Raw genomic sequence first — 22,445 nt, forward strand, 5'->3', positions numbered from 1 at the left:
TTATCGTTATCACTGTTGTAGGTGTCCAGAGGTTAGTCATACTCGTATTATTGGTGATTCTGCAGGTCATCAATAATCAGGTATTCGTCTGCATTTTTGGGGATACTGCAGATCGCCAATAATCAGATTCTCTCTGGGCAATGACGCCTATCGTTACAATGCCCACTTTTATGGTAACTGCCCCGGTTTTAGCAACACTTCCTATAGCTATATATTGCTGTATACTGGTATGTAGCCCCGCCTTCCATGTGATGCTTAGCCTAGGCTGTTTAGCAATGCAGAATTCTCCTCCTAGAGCATTCAGGGAGGCCATGCATTATTTTCACTGGCTTCAGAATTCTCAGAAATAAACATTCCGCAGAGCTGCCCCTGAGAAGACTAAAGCTGTCACCACCTGTGAAAAATTTCAGAATGTAAATTAGGGTGAGGAAAGGTTTTACAATTGGCAAACACTGACTAAATAATTAAATGAATATTGTAAAAAAAAAAAAAAAAAAAAAGGAATTGTATTCACTACAATTCCACTTTAAGTATTAAGGGTCCACTTATTTTGTTTGTATTCTAAATTTAAAAACATTCAATCACTGTAGCTTTTTATTAACTATTCATCCTTTTTGAACTGGTATTTTATTTTGTACTTTAAAGCAGGATTGTCAGCTACAAAATCAAATTCCATTTAAGTCACACAACCTCTATTCTATGCCATCGCTGAGGAGAAAGCTTGTCATCTCCCCTCCCACATTCCTGCTTCTCACTGATTGGTCTGAGCACACTTCAGTGTGACAGGCTGAGGCTGCAACATACTGTGCTCATACGTGTTTACAAGCAAGCCAGAGATGACACAGCAGATTGGAGGAGAAAATAAAAAAACTTAAGGGAGGAAATGACATCAGGATTTAGCTCCACACCATGGGAAAAAGACATGCCCCCTGCCAGGATCAGAATTCCTGGCAGGGCAGCCGCCAGAGAGCTACACAGAGAGCGCACTTCTCTAGCACAGACTGGCGCCGATGTTACGGGACCCGGTACCGGCAATACAGAGGGCTGAGGATGGCGGTGTGGGAGCAATCCGTGTGCATGGGGCTGGAGGAAGCCCCAGGTATGTATAAAACTTTATTTAATAGCGTCTCTGGTTCACTTTAAACTTCAAGACATATGCTTATACTGACTTGCTGGGTGAGAGATGGGGTTCCTTTTTTGTAATTGGCTAGTTAAACCACCCATTACATGCCAAATCGACACACATAATAAATTGGTTTAAACAGACTACTGTTTGTTTTCTAAGGGCTCTTTCACACTAGCTAATGCGTGCACAAACCCGATTTCGTGCACGCGTAATGACCTACGATATGACGCCGGGAAGTTGCGGCTGGATGCTGATCAGCGGCACTAGTTCCAATTCAAGCGACAGGAAGCGGTTTCCCGTCAGGTGAATTAAAACTAGCGCTGCTGATCAGTGTCGAATCACAACCTCCCAATGTCATGATGTAGGTCATAACGCGTGCACGAAAACGGGTTCGTGAACTCGTTAGCTACTTCAGCTTTAGACTGCAACTGTGCGGACAGGTGGTCTTTCCCTGCGTCATATTCTTGCTATATCTGGAAGTCTGACAGTTCTTCACCTCCTATTGTTTATTGTATTGTGCTATGTAAAATGCTGGTTATTATAAGGAAGGGTAATAAAATAATAACATTTGGAACTATCATGATTACAATATTTCTTTAAATAATACAGAAGAATGAGCTCTACCATGCATTAGAAAATCACCGCTGTTTTGCCCTTGACAAATGAATAACAATGTGAAATGTTTGCTAGCGCGTTGTATTCAGTAAATCCTATGATGACAATTTGAAACTCAGACAAAGATCCACTGGCTGTAAGTGCTCATATCATTATTTGTGCTGTCCACAATCCCATAACTCATGATTACGATGTGGGGCAATAACTCACACTGTTTTATTGTCTGCACTGTAGGCCACGATCCTTGTTACATCCCAGTCGCCAGAAGTCAGCATCCGCAGAAAGCTGTCCTTACTCCCAGACTGCAGAGGAGATAAACATATACTGAACAGTCTCGTACATTATTAATAAAAGAATATATAATAAAAGCAATTTGTATTCCAAAGAGAACATTTTTTTTGCAGCTACTGGAGCCGCAGTGCAATAATATCAATAAACTGGATAACAAGATTTGATGAGGGAGAAGGAAAAACAGCAATAAAGTGGCTGGGTCAGGAAAAAAAAAGGAGAAAAAGCCTGCTGACTAAATTTTTTTTATTGTGTTCAACATTTCATCATTTATTAGTCTTGTTCATCTTTTCTGGTTATGTCATGTTTCAACAACTTACTGTCGTGCTTGAATGGCAAATCTTAACTAATATAATTATGTAAACAGCAGTGTGGCTGAGGCCTGAACGGAGAGAATTTTTAAGGGTTGCTTTCTGAAAAACGTACTTCTATATTGTTTTGGTCCTCCCATTCTAATATTGTCTAATTCACTGACTTAGAAAAAGTACATATATTATGTGTACTGTCTCTGCTGGCTGTATGCAAATGCTATGCATGAGTAAAGCTTCAAACACAACGCTAGATGTTTCTTGCCCAAGACGACCAATCGGAGCCACCTCTGCTAAGAATCTAGTGTGTGTACAGCAGGCCCCATTCCCGCTTGGCATATTTGTGAGCAAGCTTGGTGGGCATTGTTCATTTATTCACCATGCTGCTCCATCTTGCACCATGCCATCAGCCCACATATCCCAGAGTATCTGCCTTTACACACACCAACTTTAGTGACATCCCAACTTTAGTGACACTACATAGGTAAACACAGCCCGCTGCGACACGGCTGTGATTTATGGGGGCATAGCAGACCGCAGGGGCCTGGGGGGACACTACATAGCACACAGAGGCTGGGCTGTATAGGCAGACCCAGCCTCCGTGTGCGGATATCATTCTTAGAACCCCACCTCGGGTTCTCCTTAAATGAATAAGATAACAGATTCTTACACTTTATTCCACTGCGCCCGACTCTTTCCATTTCACCTGGTGATGTAAGGCATGCACGCAGTTGCTTAGCCATGGAAACGCATTCCATGAAGCTCTTTGTGCACTATTCTTGAGCTATTCTGAAGGCCATATGAAGTTTGGAGATCTGTAGCTATTTACTTTGCATAAAGTTGGTAAGTTCTACACAGTGTGGGCTTCATTATGTGCTGACCCCACTCTGTGATATTATGTGGCCTAACACTTCTTGGCTGATTTGCTGTTGATCTTAATTGTTCCACTAACAGTTGAGCGTGGAATGTTTAGAAGTGCACAGGTGGTATCATACCATGGTAACACACTGGAATTCACTGAGCTCGTGAGAGCAGCCCACTCTTTCACAAATATTTGTAGAAATAGTCTGCATGCCTAGGTGCTGGATTATTTTTTACACTTGTGGCCATGGAAATGATTAAAATACCTGAATTCAATGATTTAGAGCTGTATGCCAGGTCCTTGGCGAGACGGACAAAGCTGTACCCTGTACGGGCTTACCAGCCACCAATTCAGGTGAGGTTACTCCTCGGCCGGCCATTTAACTCCACTGAAACCACTGAGTGCTGCCTTTTTTTCTTGTCTCCCTTATTGCCAGATCATCCGTCTCCCAGAGTGTACCATAGAGCGGCACCAACCACACACCCTACCCATAGTCAACTGACTTTGGTCGCTCCTTTTGCAATGCAGCAAAAGTCACACGCCCTCCTACTCCAATGTCCTTTTGTATTTTGCGCAGCCTTTGGAATAAAAGGCTAATTTGCCCAGCATTTATATTGCCCTTGAATGCATTTATGTATGTTAATTAGTCCCTGTTTAATTAATCTCTTTTCCAAGGTAAATAAGTAAAATATGTCTAACCTTTCTTGGTAAGTGCGACCTTCCATCCCTATAATTAATTTAGTTACCAGTTTTAGTGCCTGTTCTAAAACTTTAATGATCTTCCTATAGTATGGTGCCTAAAACTGTCTACATTTCTCCTGGTATGGCTTTACAAGTGATTTATACAAAAAAGTAGCATGTCAGGATGTGATTTCATTTTCCATTTTATGCATCCTATAAATGTCTTTGCTTTAGCTGCTGCTGCTTGGCATTGAATACAGTTGTGTAATATATTATCAACCAGTATTCCCAAGCCCTTCTCAAAGGCTGATGTTCCTATGTTTTTATATGTCATTGTGATTACACACGGAGATGCTTTTTTTACCGAATTTTAATAAACGTGGTATTAGATATAAAGATATTCCTTGCACTTTTACGCTTTTATTTGGAGGTGAATCAAAACAGCTACAGCAGAGGAATACAAGAGCCCAGCTGTTGGTGCCAGTGTGGCTGAGGCCCATACCCCTAATGCGATATCGGGCCCGGTGGCCGGTGGATCAGGTGAGTCTGTTGATGAAGGGGGGACAGTGTATACCATTGGAAAGTGTGTAACATTGGTAACCCCTAATGTCTTGAAGCTCCTGTTGGGGACTGTATTCCTAAGAGACTAGACTTTGAGCGCTTATCATTGATCCCACTTATTTGTTTATTTCTACCATATAGCAGCGCTTGATTTTGTTAAACATCAATGAAAAAAACGTCCAACATGATGGCTTGGGAGAAAGAGCTGGGTGAGGACTCTGCAATGATTCAGTGGGATAAGGCCTGTGATCATATTGCCAAGGCAGCTAGGGGTATGATTTTCAAAGAGACAGTGTTTAAACTGCTTTTCAGGTGGTATTATACACCTGTGAGATTGAATAAAATGTTTCCAAACTCTTCCCACTCCTGTTTTAGGGACTGTGTGGGCAGGAGGGAACGCTCTCCCCTATATTTTGGACCTGTGCTAAGGTGGTTAAATTCTGGGACAATTTAACTTTTAATTCAAACTGTAGTTAAACTCTAGCATTCAACTGAGTATTGAGCATGCCTTGCTGTGGTTTCCTAATCCTGACGTTCCCAGGTCATTTCGGCAGTTATATCATCATATTCTGTTGGCATCTAACTGGGTCATTGCATGTAGTTGGAAACAGGGGGGAGATTCCTTTGTCCATGGTTTCAAGTAGGATTAACCAAATTATGTTGACAGATAGGATTTTCTATGCTGCCTCTGACAACTTGGATAGATATAATTTGATCTGGGAAGTTTGGACTAATGTTGGGATGGCTGTTTAGGTCTCAAACAGGTTATAGCTGCTTTTGGAAAAGTGAAAGGGTTGCTGACTGGTGAATAATTTTTTTAATTCTTCTTTTTTTTGTGATTGGCACCTCTAACCTACTATTTACATGTTGTTTTATTATCCTGTAATCTCAATCTTGGACTCTGATTGTACCTGCTTTCTTGCTTACAAATTTATGTTCTGATTTCCTATCATTTTTCTGATCGATTTCCATAGAAGTGATATGAAAATAAATCAGAAAAACAATCATAAATCCGTAAATCAGAAAAACGGATCTGTGGGAAATTATCTATTGACCCATCTATCTGATGGGAAATTGCATGGTGTGTACCAGGCATTAGACTCATATCTCTGCTGCTAATGTTTTATTTCTTAGCTGTACTACACATGCAAATCATTTATCATAAGTTTATTTTCACTTCAGATTCCCTTTAATAAAGCTTTTTAAACAGAAAAAATGGGAAATGGGGAAGAAGTCAGGAGATAAGCAGGCATGTGTAGACCTATATGGCAAATATGCTTAGTAACAGATTTTATGAAACTACATGAGGACACAGTACAGTGGCTTGACATTTGTATTTAATAAAATGTATACATGTTAATGTTAATAGAAGTTATCATTTGTTCTGATTGCTCTGTTCATGAAATTACCTGTATGGATAACATGGCAATGTGGACATTTTCCCTCTGTGCTCCCTGTTTTACAGGTACCAGCATGAAGATGCTGTCAGTGGAGGCCACAATGTTCGCCTGCAGGGACAAACCAGAATTAAGAAACAGCTCATCATCACACTACTTACATTAAAAGTGTTTGGTATAGCTAAAAGGTGATTAATCAAGGATATGCATAGAATCTAGCATGCAAATCTTCACTGATCCGGGTAAGGAATTACATTTAGTCTGCTGGTTAATTAACTAACTGATCAGCTGCTGCCGGCTTTGCCTTGATTTAATTCACTTTCTGGGTAATGAAAATTTGCATTTGATGAGTTTTTTCTCTCATAACTAGGGCTTAGTATGCTTTATATTTCAAGCACCATACGTTGGGGTAAGATTTTCTGCTACCCACACGTCAGTTTGAAATTAAGGCCTCACAACTGTATTACTTAGTGGAATGTTCCATTCACCACTAAACATTATTGAACACCATCTTACATCCTACATTATTGCAGAATCCCATCTCAATGCACTAATGCTATAATTAAGATAAGCACAAACAAATTGAAAACTGATGGCTGAGAAAGATTTTTCCTGAATTTGGGCCTCATTATCATTATTATTTTTTTAACACCCCAGTTTAGTGTAAAAAAATGATTGACTAAAATTATTGATTACCCTAAAGTTATTCTATAAACTAAAGCTCATGGCCAACATTCAGTGAAACTTCAGGAAAAAAATCTCCTTCACTCCAATAGATTAGTTATACTATTCTAAGAACAATCTCTAAATTAAACTATGTAGCCAAACTCTGGTTAGCGGTGACAACAGTGATTTGCACCTGATTAGCAGCGGTAGCATTCCGTGGGGAGTCACCTAGTGTTAGGCATAGGTAGCGGGGAGTAGTGTTAGATGTAGGTGGGGGGTATTGTTAGGCATAGATGGGGGTAACGTTAGGCATTGGGGGGTTAGTGTTAGACATAGGTGGGTAACGTAAGTTAGGTTGGATGTGGTGATAGTGAAAATATTGGTAACATTACTGATATTCTACTATTGGCTTCATCCAACACCCAAATTGCAGTAATATTATTATGAAAAATTAAGACAGTTAAGCTATTACTTGAATATAGATTGTGATAAAATCAATTAATGACAATACCTGGCACCCAAACTAGCAATTGCTATTTTTACACAAACACTAGATTAAATAGATATGTTTTTTCTATTCATACTTCTTGGCCATCTCACTCTTTGAGATCGATGTAGTAGAGGAGTAAATTTGAACCTTCTGTTCATTTAAAACATCCAGTCAGGTTCATAGGAAGTGGGCATAAAATATTACACAAAAATGGTTTAAAAGTTGGATTTATATTTAATTAATTATTACACATCAACGTGGTGCTGATCGGGATCTCCCTGATTTGTTGCAGCACTATGCTTTTTGAACTTCATTATTATATTACTGAAATAGAAAGAAGATTGCTTTACCTGAGTGCTTATCCACACATCCGATGAGGCTCTGTGCTTCTAAATATGCAACAAGCAATAGTATTAATATCTTCAAGAAGCTGGATGAGAATGAGTGCAATTGCATTTGTCCACAAGCAGTGAATGATGGAACTGATGAGTCAGATGATGATGATGATGAAGCATCTCTGGATAGAAACAATGGGAATTCTGTTAGAGCAAACGCTGCAATGTTCTCTTGCAATGAAGGTGACAAATTGCATCTTGTTCTGGAGATGGCAGTGTTCTTAGTGTGTCTGATAACAAAAATATTTATGTCAAATGCAGTTTTCATAAGCACTACCTACAAGAGTTTATCATTCATGACAACTTTACAGCAGAACTCTTAAGAAGGTCAGATAATGGCTGGGGAGGATGTGAGTGCAATGCTGTGTTTTTCATGTATTTTAGTTGATGCAGAAAATGATGAATATGTTCCTGTCCAGCACTTCTGGGTTAGAAGGGTCTTGTACTAGTTGTCATATGAACAAAACAGGCTCCATAGAAAGATATGGGAATTAGCACTCATTAACAATACATGCAGGGCCCCTTTACCCCAGAAATACAGGGTAAATACAGTGATGAAGTCATCATTCTCTACAATAAATATCTCCCAATTATATTCTGCATTGATTTATCGTTCATATAGTTTTCCTTTAGTGCTGTTTTTGTGCTATAGGACTGCAGATACCAACCTGCCTGCGGTGATTTAAGTAAGGACCTCCATACTCATGTCTTATCTGGCTCCACCTGTGGGTGTGAGTGTGTGAATGCACACGTGCGAGTGTTCAGAGAACCGATGTCTATTACTCTGAGTGTACCGCTTTATGCCAGCCCCTAATCACCAGTATCTGTGCTTCATAAGTCTCCATGTTTGGTTTTATGGGTTGGGGCTTTTTGACTGCCTGAAGTGAATCAGAACGCTTATGTACCTCTCACATAGACAAATCTCGAACTATGTTTCATCTGCTCCCTGCTTTTATAAGTGTTTTACTTCAGCCACACAGTAATTTATTAGTGAGAGTCACTGCCTAGGATGCAGGGCCGGTTTAAGCAACAATGGGGCCCCAGGGCAAAATAAACCTGGGGGCCCCCCCAACATATACCCCGGAACAAAAATCGGCATTAGGGAACCTTTTTTGCAGCTGGTATAGTCAGGGTGTGAAGTCCCAATCGGTCGGAGCTCCACATTCTGGCTATCCCAGCCTGCATGGGGGACAAGGGGTTAAAAAGTTTCAGAAGGGGGGACCCCACATAATTTAAAAAAAAAATTCCCACACTCTAAACATAAAAAAAAAATTGGAAAAATAGAAAAAAATGCCAGGGATCTTCATACAGCCATATTGCGGCTGTATAGCGATCTCTGGCCAAACCGCTGCGGCTGCGTATAGACCCCCTGGAAACCCCGTCAGGAAATGTATTGCGCTTTCGTTTGATGCATGTAAAATTACACTACCGTTAGGTTTGCTACTAAAAGTGACATTTACCGCATGTAAAAGTATACTTTTTTCCTTCGAAACTTTAAAATCGATTTTCTCAAAAACTATAAGGTCTTTTTGAAAAATAGTTTTTTCCTCTTATTCCTAATGATCTCCTTAACTAATCCTGCAAATTTAGGGTTTCTAGCATTTAAGGTGGATTTGCCATTAAACCAACCATTAAAGTCGGCAGGTTTTTAAATGTGTATTTTTTTTCCTTTGAAACTTTAAAATCGATTTTCTCAAAAACTATAAGGCCGATATGAAAAATTATTTTTTCCACTTGTAGCCACTGGGGGCCCCTACAAGCTCTGGGGCCCTGGGGCAGCTGCCTCCTCTGCCTCTATGGTAGCGCCGGCCCTGCTAGGATGCCATAACCTTACAGTGAGAAGAAAGAAAAAAAAAAGAACACAGGGTAATTCTATGTAGAATTGGGACTGTACATATACATGTTTATCTTATGTTACATGTCAATTCAGGTACCCTTTAAAGAGAAATTCCAACCAAGAATTGAACTTTATCCCAATCAGTAGCTGATACCCCCTTTTACATGAGAAATCTATTCCTTTTCACAAACAGACCATCAGGGGGCGCTGTATGACTGATATTGTGGTAAAACCCCTCCCACAAGTAACCCCTCCCACAAGAAAAGTTCAAACTTTTGCCAGTTTCCTGTCTGTGAACCTTGCTGCATTGTGGGAAATAGCTGTTTACAGCTGTTTCCAACTGCCAAAAACCATGCAGCAGCTACATCACCTGCCAACAGTAAAATGTTCACTGGAGTTCCTATTTAAGACATGTTCTCTAGATCTAGCAGCTCTATGCAGCTACCAGTATATCTCTCTTCTTCTGGTCTCTTCCAAACTATCTGAATGTCATATTCATTCAGACCTTAGTGTATTACTGTGATGCACACGGTTCCCGAGAAAACCGTGTGTACGCCATTCAAGTCACAAACGCACGTTTCATTGCAAATACCAAAATGACAGTTCAAATAAACTGTATTTCTCCTTCTCCAAAGGGCTGGAGGAATCTTTTCATGGTCAGGTAATTAGCCTCCTGTGAAAAGCCCTCTGCCAACACACAGGACACCCAACCAGGCAGAAAGAGAGAAATCTCACACCTACACTGCCCTCACCCAGACTTGGTGTCTTCTCAGTTCCGTGCTTGAAAAGAGCTAACCCCAGGGGGTCTCTCAGGATTACCTCAGCTGAGAGATCAGAAAGAATCCATCTCCCAGCTGACCCCCATGTGGCCCTGAGATGCCCAATATTCATATGTTCTCCATATTTTCCTCATAATTCATGGCATAGAAAGTTCCTAGGCCCCTGAAAAGTGCACCAGTTCTGAGGTTCAACTTGGTGCAGGTGCTGAGAGAGTTTGGACAAGCTAGATGCTTCCAGACCCAGGCTGAAAGGGGGAGAAGTAGAAAATGTGTTATGAGTAGTATCTGCTCCTCGTGTTTGGTTTTAGCAGATTCACACACTTACGCTGATTATGAATATTCATTCGGGTTCTTGATATTACCTACGGGCATGCCAAGAGCGGGCAAAACATGAATTGGCCCAAAATCTCTCTCTGCCTAAGGGGGCACTGCCTTATTCAAATTGCACAAGGCTGGACTTGTACGTGTCATAACTCCTCCCACCTACAGTGAGGAACAAAACTCCCATGACACAAAGGTCCAGCGCCCATTACCTGAAATCCTGGCCTCATAACATCTGGGCAGCCAGCGGGACACTGGCGCAAAATCTCCATTTTGGACTTCTCACAAGGCCTCTGGCCGCATGGCAACCGCCATCTTGGATTTTCCTCCAAAGACTTGCGATTGCTGCATGGACTACCAATAACGGTATTTGAACTGTATATTAGGACATTCTGTAACTTTTCATTTCTACTCTCTTTCTATCAAATCAATCTGTTCTAAAGTAAGCTGTGTGTATGTAGTTTTAGAATAAGATTAACGATTTTTATCGTTCAGTCTTGTGCCTGTTCTGGTCATCTGATTTCTGCTATAACGAATCTGCCCTCTGAAGAGTCAGTCATACTACCGCATTGTTTTATTATTTGCTTATAAATTGTTGATTTGGCTAGCTAGATTGTAAATAACCGTTTCTTCCTTCTAGGATTAGCTAGTACCCGATTTCCTGTGTGAAATCAATAACTTTACTTTCTTGATTGGATACAATCGAGATTGCAACCTATATGGACCCAGTAACCTTTCTTAAACGTCACATTGCTCACCGTCTATAAGCCGCCGGAAGTGACTATTCCCCAAACGGTGACTGGAGCATGTCGAACGTGATTGGGCTGGCTACCGTATTATGATAGCGTTGGGAGTCTCTCTCCTCCCTACAGAACACGAGAGAGTGGTGGCAGTGTATTTACCTGATTTCCAGCGTGAAATCGATATTTTTAGTTTACCGATTGTATATACAATCAGGATTGTACATGTATGGGCACCTCCAACCAATCTTAACCGTTTGCTACGCACACAGTGAATTTGCCTCCAGCAGTCTCTAGTGCATGGGATCTGCATGGCAACAGTGGCCTAGTAATACGGGATTGGTGAGGGACTGTCCCATTACATATTGTCGGCAACTGCGCGACCAATCTTTATTGTCAGTCTGTTCACCGTACTTCCTGCGTATGCTAATGGGAGCAGATTAGATGGGATTGGCCCGCTCTGTCGCATTAACCTTCTCCCTCTGATGATCCAGCAACCGTTCTTCGTTGTCCGTCTGCACCCGTACTTCCTGCGTACGCTAACGGGAGCAGATCTCGATGGAATCGCGGGGCTGGATTGTCACAATTACCTTTCTTCTAACTGCCTGCTTGATCACCTTCACTATGGTCTTCGCCCTGATGCAGTGGCAAAATGGCAAATGGCATATTAGCTGCAAAATCTAAATACTACCATCCTGTATTAATCCTGCAGGATCTCTCCTTAGCTTTTGCCACAGGGGACAATCCTCTGCTCCTCCCTAGGCATTCCAGGGTTTAGCTGCTTCTTGGCTTTCCTCCTTTCTCGCTGAAACTAATTCCAGCATAATGGCCTGGAATGCCCTTCCACAGCACATCAGTCACTCTCCAACCTTTGAAATCTTTAAACTCTCCCTCAAAACGTACTTTTTCCCGACAAGCATACGCTCTAACTTAGCCCATTCCCCCTTTCAACCTCTGGCCAAGTTGTACTCCTTACTGGATAACCTATAAACACACTGCCTGTGTGAATACTGCATTCTATCCCAAATCTTGTCCCCTCCCCCCACCCATTCCTTTGGATTGTAATCTTGCAAAGGCACGGCTCTCTCACCCTTTTGTGTCTTGGAATTCGTTATTCATTTTGTAGCTTTTATATTTTATCCATCATGTTACATTTGCCACTGTAATTACCAATTCTGTATCTTGTACCAGTGTCCATATTTGATGTACTGTATACCGTTGTCTGTATTATTATGTACCCCATGTTTGTTTTTCTTACTTTGTACAGCGCCACAGAATATGTTGGGGCTTTATAAATCAATAATAATAATGCACTGTAACACAATCTCCTCCCTGTGCCCAGGTGCTCACAGGCATCCCATGGTAATTCCCCTATATGAAACTGCAGTGTAAAAAAGACAGCCACACTAACATCAGGGACGAGCACACGGCAATGTCAGTAGAGTAATGCTAGTGGGGTTCTAGCCGTTGATTATTTAAAAGACACACTAATCATTTGTCTGTTTTCTATATTTTCCTTGTTTATGTAACTATAAGGCCTGTACACACTGCTGCGCTTGCGCTGCATTTTTAAAATCGCAAGGTCTTTTGAAAAATAATGAAAATCGTGATGACCTGTACACACTAGTAGCCAAAGAAAGGTGTCCCGCTACACCATGGATGGGTATAAAAAGTTTCTTCAAATTTATTGGCACATCAGAGGATACATAAAAGCCTTTTATGTATCCTCTGAAGTGCCAATAAATTTGAAGAAACTTTTTATACCCATCCATGGTGTAGCGGGACACCTAACTTTGGCTGCATGTTTTGAGGTTTGTGGTCCCTCCTCCTTTGGGATGACAGTGGTTGTAGCGTTCCTAACTTCCTGCATTTTTTGTACACACTGGTGTGATGCGTTTTTAGAAAAACGCAATTGCAGTGCCTGCTGCGCTTTTTAAGCGCAGCGCTTGAAAAACCCATGAAAAAACGCAATGCAATGCGATTCAATTGCATTTTTCAGAAGTCAGTATCCCAGAAGACTCTGCAATTTCCTGCTTCCTGTTAAAATGTAAACTAGAAAAAAAACAAAGGATTGATACGATGCGTTTTTAAAACTACATGCGCTTGTGATTTCAAAAACGCGCTTGCGATTTTGCTTGCGTTTTTCAGTGTGTACAGGCCCTTATCTGTAGTGCAGCATCCCAGAATATGCTGCCACATAATATACCACACTCACATGGCACCTATGTGTAAATGGAAATAATGTGGTGATGATCGCTTTGTTTATGGCAGCATTTTTGTGAAGAGTGATTGTGAACAGAAATGGTGATACAAGAGAACCCTTACCTCTACACAGGTTCCAGTGATTGCGTCACAGATGGTCAGTACTGAGAGATTCTGGGAACGATTCAGCCACTGAACAACAAGGCCAGTATCTGTCACCCAACTGACCAAAGTGACATAATATTCCCTGGTGGGAAATAACAGAGATGTCAGGTCATGTTTAGAAGATCAAATACAAATTCATACCTCTGCAGTTGGTAGACTCACCAGGGGAGCTTCAAAAGTGAGGAACTGAGGCTAGCTGCGTTTCTTCCACAGCTACAGCTGCCCTACAAGCATGCCAGCTAAACCAGGGGCGCAGCGAGGCATAAAGCAAACCAATCGGCCGCTTGGGGCCTCAAGATCGTAGGGGCCTCGGCGGCTCAGTGACGTCGGCGTGACGTCACTGCTTTCCCGCAGCCCCGCGGGGCTGGCAGAGCAGGGCAGCAGGGCTACAGGAAGATGGCCGCCGCCGAAGCCCTGCTCTGGAGAATATTTATGCCTCCAGTACAGGGCTTCGGGTGGCCATCTTCCCGTAGCCCCCCTGCATTCAATTAGCGTGGGAGATTGGAGGAGGGAGGGAGCTCCGTGGGAACTGCGCGCCTGAGGAGCCGGCCACCGGCCAGGAGAGGAGAGGAGACGGGGAGAGAAGACTTCTGCCAGCCAGTGCCAGGTGAGTAAATTCTTTTCTTTTTGCAGCCCTTATCTGCTGAAAATGTGCCCTAATTGCATTTGATTTCTGCTGAACTGTGCCCTAATTGCATTTGATTTCTGCTGAAAATGTGGCCCTAATTGCGTTTGATTTCTGCTGAACTGTGCCCTAATTGCGTTTGATTTCTGCTGAAAATGTGTCCCTAATTGCGTTTGATTTCTGCTGAACTGTGCCCTAATTGCGTTCGATTTCTGCTGAAAATGTGGCCCTAATTGCGTTTGATTTCTGCTGAGAATGTGCCCTAATTGCGTTTGATTTCTGCTGAAAATGTGCCCTAATTGCGTTTGATTTCTGCTGAAAATGTGCCCTAATTGCGTTTGATTTCTGCTGAAATGTGGCCCAAATTGCGTTTGATTTCTGTTGAAATGTTGCACAAATTGCGTTTTTATTTTCTGGTGTCTGGGGTAACTGTTGCTGCATTTATTATTTAATGGTCATAGTTGGCTATATTTGCTGTGCTACGGTTAAGCTCCGCCCATACAATGTCATGGCCACGCCCATTTTTCAGCGCTACGCGCGCCTCAATCGCCCCACGTCCATTTTTCCCCGCAAACAGCCCCGCCCAAATCCACCCTCCCGCTCCACCCACATGTCATGGCCACGCCCACTTATGCAGGATAGCCACACCCATTTTTCGCTGCGGCACGCTTCGCGCGCGCCACAGGATAGGGCCACTTACTACAGTCCGCTTGGGGCCACAAAAACCTTAGCTGCACCCCTGAGCTGAACTCAGAGTGTCCCTGAAATCCAATTCATAATTTTATGGACACTGGGAGCATGCTAATCAAACCATTTTGACAATAATTATTATGGCCAGCCTGGCACACACTCTACAATATTTTCAGGCAGATTGTACTAAGGAATAATGATTATCAGTAATATTCTATAGTTTCATACACATGTTTCATATGCGTGAATTTGTAACACCTAACAATGCAAATACAGTGGGTTGCAAAAGTACTCGCCCCCTTGAAGTTTTCCACATTTTGTCACATTACTGCCACAAACATGGATCAATTTTATTAGAATTCCACGTGAAAGACCAATACAAAGTGGTGTACACATGAGAAGTGGAACGAAAATCATACATGATTCCAAACATTTTTTTACAAATAAATAACTGCAAAGTGGTTTGTGCATACTTATTCGTCCCCCTTTGATCTGAGTGCAGTCAGTTGCCTATAGACATTGCCTGATGAGTGCTAATGACTAAATAGAGTGCACCTGTGTGTAATCTAATGTCAGTACAAATACAGCTGCTCTGGGAGGGCCTCAGAGGTTGTCTAAGAGAATATTGGGAGCAACAACACCGTGAAGTCCAAAGAACACACAAGACAGGTCAGGGATCAAGTTATTGAGAAATGTAAAGCAGGCTTAGGCTACAAAAAGATTTGGCCTTTATGGAAGAGTGGCAAGAAGAAAGGCGTTGTTAACAGAAAGCATAAGAAGTCCCGTTTGCAGTTTGCCACAAGCCATGTGGGGGACACAGCAAACATGTGGAAGAAGGTGCTCTGGTCAGATGAGACCAAAATGGAACTATTTTGGCCAAAATGCAAAATGCTATGTGTGGCGGAAAACTGCACATCACTCTGAACACACCATCCCCACTGTCAAATATGGTGGTGGCAGCATCATGCTAGGGGGGTGCATCTCTTTAGCAGGGACAGGGAAGCTGGTCGGAGTTGATGGGAAGATGGATGGAGCCAAATACAGGGCAAACTTGGAAGAAAACCTCTTGGAGACTGCAAAAGACTTGAGACTGGGGCGGAGGTTCACCTTCCAACAGGACAATGACCCTAAACATAAAGCCAGGGCAACAATGGAATGGTTTAAAACAAAACATATCTATGTGTTAGAATGGCCCAGTCAAAGTCCAGATCTAAATCCAATCGAGAATCTGTGGCAAGATCTGAAAACTGCTGTTCACAAACGCTGTCCATCTAATTTGACTGAGCTGGAGCTGTTTTGCAAAGAAGAATGGGCAAGGATTTCAGTCTCTAGATGTGCAAAGCTGGTAGAGACATACCCTAAAAGACTGGCAGCTGTAATTGCAGCAAAAGGTGGTTCTACAAAGTATTGACTCAGGGGGCTGAATAATTACGCACACCCCACTTTGCAGTTATTTATTTGTAAAAAATGTTTGGAATCAAGTATGATTTTCGTTCCACTTCTCACATGTACACCACTTTGTATTGGTCTTTCACGTGGAATTCCAATAAAATTGATTCATGTTTGTGGCAGTAATGTGACAAAATGTGGAAAACTTCAAGGGGGCTGAATACTTTTGCATCCTGCTATATGCAATCCATTTATTGATAGGGCTTATGTGCACGGAGAAATCAGCCTGACAGATATTCTTCCAGATTTCTCCCTGTCTGAAAGGGGGCTGGAGCCCCCCTTCTTGCCAGGAGGACATCAGCTCCCATATCAGCCCCACCCAACAGGACGAGCCCTTCAAGAGATCTGGTACCACAGATCTCGGTTGTCCTTAGAACATCATCAGTTTTGTTGAATTCCAGTTACTGACAGGCCAGCAGAACACTGGCCAAATCACAATACTTTGGATTATTCAGCACAAAGACTTGAGATTGTATCATGTATAGGCACATCATCCCAGCTTAAATGTTTACTTTGCTCACAGTGCAGTCACCTTTAGAAGCACACAATGGATAGGACCTGAATGGCAAGTGTGGCATAGTAAGTCACTATTGGTAGGTGTTGTTCATAAACCCTTTCTGTGCTCCCAGGAATCTCTGAATCTCTGCAGGATCTCTGAGTTCTATAAGTTGTAACAAAGAAATGTTTTTTTCTCTAAATGTTATTATGTTGTCGCTTATCTTTCAGAACAAGCTTAGGTCTGCTGTTTGCAAACATCTAATTTCAGTAATCTGCATTTACGTCGCTATGTTAGAAATTATTCTTCCACAGAAAGCTGTTGCTCTGCAGAAGCAATAAAAAGTATTTTAGAAAAAGTGTCCAGTTGAAGCTACTTATTTTTTTTTTTTTTGGATATGGGAGAAAAAGTGAAAGGATAAATGTTAGCTCAAATGCTATCAACAGCACCATCTTCACTAAGTTTGTGTGACCCCCCCCCCCTTTATTTATATAATACATTGTAGCATTATGGTACAGCATTTGTCCCTGTTTACTTTGAGTTAATTTCAAACAAAAACTGAAAGAAAAATAAGGTTGTTTAAGAAGTTAAGCTGTGATGTTTTGTTAACCAAGGCAATGAAACAGAATTATCCAGGAGCAAAAAAAAAACAGTGGAATGTACTTTATAGATCTAAAAAGTGAATTACTGTGTATAAGAGAAGCACAACGCATTCACTCATCACATGTAGAAGACATCCAGCTGCAACATAGAGAGCATTCACTGCTTGAGATGAAGCCAGCCCACCTAGTATGGAAGCAAATCTTCTCTAGTACATAATAACTCAGGTAAGCTGCGGGAAACCTAAACATGCTGCATATGCATTCATCAGTATAATGGAACCCTGTTGTCAGCTATTCATCGTAGGGAAATATATTGCATTAAGTCACCGCTAACCCCTATTTGCAATTCAGAATTTCTGCACAAAATTTCCTTATAACATATGGTGAAATCCCATATTTATGGACTTACAGTAAATCATTTCTGCAAAAGAAAACGTGTCTAGAATGACAAACCAGCTATGTTCTGTTTATTCCCTCAGAGTGTCCACAAAATATACAGTTCTGAGTACATTTCTGAGCTCTGATAGCAGCAGGAATAGCATCCAATACATACAGGTAGCAGGCAGAATTATCTTCTTAACAACTTGTCTCTTCATTGTGGTTGGGAAATTAAGTTGGCCATATATCGGGATCGTGATTAGCTTTCTTGCCTTGCAGCGCTGGGACCCTGGTTAGAAATCCTGCACAGAGTTTATATGTTCTCCCCATGTCTGTGTAGGTTTCCTCTGGGAACTCCTGTTTCCTCCCATATCCCAAAAACATAGGGATAAGTTAATTGGCTTAGCCCTAAAAATTGTCCCTAGACTTCATGATACATACAGTGCTGACCATAATTATTCATACCCCTGGCAAATTTTGACTTAAAGTTACTTTTATTCAGCCAGCAAGTAATTTTTTGATGTAAATTGACATAGGTGTCTCCCAAAAGATAATAAGACGATGTACAAGAGGAATTATTGTGGAAAAAAAAATCTCTTAGCTTTTATCTACATTTTAGCAAGAAGTATCCAGTCCAAAATTATTTATACCCTTCTCAGTAATCAATAGAAAAGCCTTTATTGGCTATTACAGCAGTTAAACGCTTCCTATAATTGCAGACCAGCTTTTTGCATGTCTCCACAGGTATTTTTACCCATTCATCTTTAGCAATGAGCTCCAAATCTTTCAGGTTGGAGGGTCTTCTTCCCATCACCCTGATCTTTAGCTCCCTCCACAGATTCTCAATTGGATTCAAGTTAGGACTCGAAAACATTAATGTTTTTGTTTGCTAACCAATTCTTCACCACTTTTGCTGTGTGTTTCGGGTCATAGTCATGCTGAAATGTCCATTGGTGGCCAAGTCCAAGTTTCTCTGCAGACTACCTGATGTTGTCATTGAGAATCCTCATGTATTACACTTTTTTCATGGTGCCATTTACTGTGATTAGGTTCCCTGGTCCATTGGCTGAAAAAAACAACCCCAAAGCATTAGGTTCCTACCACCATGTTTGACAGTGGGGATGGTGTTCTTTGGGTTGAAGGCTTCTCCTTTTTTACGCCAAATGAAGGAAACATCATTGTGACTAAACAATTCAATTTTTGTTTCACAGAAGACCAGAAGTCTTCTTCTTTGTCCAGATGAGCATTTGCAAAGGTCAAGCAAGCTTTTGTGTGCCTTATCTGGAGAAGTGGTGTCCTCCTTGTTCTGCATCAGTGGAACCCAGCAGTGTGCAGTGTCCATTGGATTGTCTGCCTTGAGACATTGCCAGCAGCAGAGCCCAGATTCTCCAGGATGGCCTTCTTCCAGGATTCTTTTTCACCTCTCTCACTATAGTCCAGGCCAGCACATGTGCCACTTTTGGCTCCCGACCACGTCCTCTGAGATTTTCCACAGTGCAGAACATCTTGTATTTTTTAATAATACTTTGCACTGTAGCCACTGGAACTGGAAAACATTTAGAAATGGCCTTGAAGCCCTTTCCTAACTTGTGAGCAGCCACAATGCGCAGCCGCAGGTTCTTATTGAGCTCCTTTGTCTTAGCCATGACTGTCCAGAAACCAACTGCAGAGAGCTGCTGTTTTTCACTTGTTGAATTGGTTAAATCAGCTGTTCCCAATTAATCAGGGTAATTAAGATGCATTAGAACAGCTTGGACTATTTGAAATGGTATAGAACTTTAGATTTTCCCTGTGACAGTTTGTGAAGGGTATGAATAATTTTGGACTGGGCACTTTTTGCTCAAATTTAAATAAAAACTGAGAAATTTATTTTCCACATTAATGCCTTTTGTACATCGTCTTATTATCTTTTGGGAGACACCTATGTCATTTCCCATCAAAAAATTGACTTGCTGGTTGAATAAAAGTAACTTTAAGTCAAAATTTGCCAGGGGTATGAATAATTATGGGCAGCACTGTACATATGACTATGGTAGGAATTAGATTGTAAGCCCCTCCGAGGGACAGTTAAGTGACAAGACAAGGTATTCAGTACAGCACTGCGGTAGATGTTAGCGCTATATTAATACTAAAAAATAATAAAATATGGGATCGTAACCATCATGCTGGATCAAGCTGCTGCGAAAGCTGAAGAGAAAATTTAGGGATGATTGTTACCTGTATTCAAAAGTATCCGGACGCAGGATTTCCACAGTGTGTGATGGGCCATGAAGATTAACAACAAACACCTTCACTACTGGAATGGGCTGTCCAGCCTGGAAAATATAACAGTACAGTTGCTGAGAGAAGCTTTACATAACAACACAACAAAATACAAGATAATACAAAAGTACATGGGAATAACCCAAATGAGGATTCACTTTAACTATTTCATGTTTTATTTAGCAATGTGTTCTGCTGGCCAAGCTTCAGCAATCCTGATTGTTCACATGGGAGTGATCAGATTTGTACTTGATACAATCATCCATTTTACTGCTCTGATTTGTTCACTTTTCCTATATTTTGATGGCTTAAGTAAAAAGCCAATCTCTTCCAAACCAACCTCCTCGTGCTCAATACTAGGAAGAACTGACAGTGCATGATTAGATGTTTCTTCAGACGCAGTGTGTCCACGATGTTTGAGTCTTTAGTCATGCCTGGTACAATACAGACAGACTGAGTTATGTAGAAATACTGCATAAATAAATGTGGATCGCACACTATGTGCAGTGCATCAAAACTGACAGCGCAACACTAAGTACGAATGAGCCCTTCCTCTGGATCAACAGAGATATGTGAGGGTGTAGGCTAGTGTTGTACCATATCTTCTGGTTGAACTCGATGTAACTATATAAGAATTAATATATGCCATAAAAATAGTACTAAAATATTAACGATAAATTTACAGTACATTGTGAGGACAAAAAATTGCAGGAAATGAAAATACTGAGAGGACTGAGACAGGATCACTAATCAGTCACTAAGAGGAAAAATAAATACAAAATGATCTGCTTATACAAACAGCAACAGAACTCTTGGTGTGAGCGCTAAATCAAACAAACATGTTAACTATGCAGGGTTTATGAATAAATAAGCTAACACTATCTAAATAAAGATCTTTCTAAATAAAGTGCTATCTAAATAAAGTTTTTAAAAAGGGTGCAGTGTTACATTTTTTATGATCATTTCTATCCTGATGAAGAAAAATGGGCCAAAGCACTAAAAGCTTATGATGCACTTATACTGTATAGGGACAAATGGGCACATTAAAAATTATTTGAAAGAAAAATCTGCAATAAATCTATTTACAATATACCGTAAGAAGCAATTACAACAAATTAAAAGAGATATTTCCCAAAGACCCATCTTGGGCTGTCCAAGTACATACTTTGTACAAGCAAAGAAAACCACAAAACCACATATTAATGTTTGTAGTCACCCCTGAAAGTTTCTGAACCCCAAATAACCCAGAGAATGGTAATGTAGAGAAAATGGATGAGAGGCCCAGGATGATGTATAATAAGTATAGTTATCTCAATAATAGAAATAAAGGAGGTGTCTTACCTCAATAGATGACGTCTAGACTTATAGTTTATTGCACAAATCCGAAAATGCATTTCATGAGTCAAACGTTCACTTCATTAGGTTTGTAAGCACCTCGACTTCTCTTATCTCAATTTACGTGCAGTGTCAGGCATACTACATCATATTGGGCTCCTATCATTCTTTTGTCTTTTTCAAGGTCCACTGACCAACCATTCCCACAGTAAATGGTAAGTAAATGGTAATCTGACATATAAATATCATTGTAGTTCACGTACAGTATCTTCACCCCAGCTTATGCCTCATGCTCAAAAAGACCAAAATCGTGTAAATACTGCTATAACTTTAGTGTGAAAAGTCCCCCCCCCCCTCACTTTATGTTTTGGTGTCCGTATATCAAGCGAAGCTGTAGTATGCTCCACTGGCCAAATATCATCTAAGGTCTTTAAGATTTTGTTGCTGCTATTAAATCGTGTGAGACGCCAGATTCAGAGGTTCTGCCTTTATTCATCTTTAAGTGCTGCAAATTCTTTTTCTTCTTGTTATTCCCGCAAAACAAGCATTCATAGCAGTTACAGGACTAACCTGAATAATGATTGCTATTCAGCCTTGTCCAGTGACTGAGGCCTGATATTCTAAGATTCTCCCAATACTGAAAAACCCTGGAGCATGCAAACATTTTGAAAAGGTCACTGCTGTAATTTGGGCGCAAGGGATAGCTGCAAGTAGAATGTGGGCAAACTAATGATATTCTACTAGAAATACCTCCACCCATGCCTAACCACCCCCCGGCCAACGGCTAAGCCTAGTCAACACCGCCCAGGGGATGCCTAACACTAACCATCCCCTTTCCCCGCTGATTCCTAACCCTAACCAGCCCCCAGCTAATGCCTAACCCTAACAGGCACCCCCGCAAGATACCTAACCCTACCTGACCCCTTCACAGTCGATGCCTAACACTAACCTTGCCGCAATCACAGCCACTATCTGCTCCAATTCACTACTAAATAGCTGCAGGGGAAGTTTTCCCACTCAAAGGAGGCCAAATTTCCAGTTATAGCTTAAAAGTGGCTATTAATGAGGGTGCCTGTGGTGGCACCCAAACTTTCCCGGCAACCTCCAGCACCCAAATTGCCTGCTTTGCTGGATATCAGCATGGAATGTAAAGGATGCAGCAAACCTCGCTGTAA

At 41.3% G+C, this 22,445-nt stretch overlaps 1 protein-coding gene across 3 annotated transcripts in view; it reads right to left on the minus strand.

The window, feature by feature from the left end:
- Positions 1–1,897: 1,897 nt before the first annotated feature.
- Positions 1,898–22,445, minus strand: part of LOC137544115 (inactive dipeptidyl peptidase 10-like) — a 158,279-nt gene continuing 137,731 nt past the window's right edge. For 2 of the 3 annotated variants that reach the window (XM_068265184.1, XM_068265183.1), the window contains exons 10-14: positions 19,891–19,988; positions 13,392–13,515; positions 7,345–7,383; positions 5,851–5,949; positions 1,898–2,043 (exon numbers count right to left, since the gene is read on the minus strand). In XM_068265184.1, the coding sequence (XP_068121285.1) occupies positions 1,948–2,043; positions 5,851–5,949; positions 7,345–7,383; positions 13,392–13,515; positions 19,891–19,988 (456 nt within the window). In that variant the 3' untranslated portion in view covers positions 1,898–1,947. Of the gene's footprint in view, positions 2,044–5,850; positions 5,950–7,344; positions 7,384–7,534; positions 7,620–13,391; positions 13,516–19,890; positions 19,989–22,445 lie in introns of those variants that run through there. The other variant, XM_068265185.1, reaches the window with a different exon arrangement.

This window comes from Hyperolius riggenbachi, chromosome 2 (assembly GCF_040937935.1).
Source record: "Hyperolius riggenbachi isolate aHypRig1 chromosome 2, aHypRig1.pri, whole genome shotgun sequence".
In the NCBI taxonomy this organism is placed as follows: Eukaryota; Metazoa; Chordata; class Amphibia; order Anura; family Hyperoliidae; genus Hyperolius; species Hyperolius riggenbachi.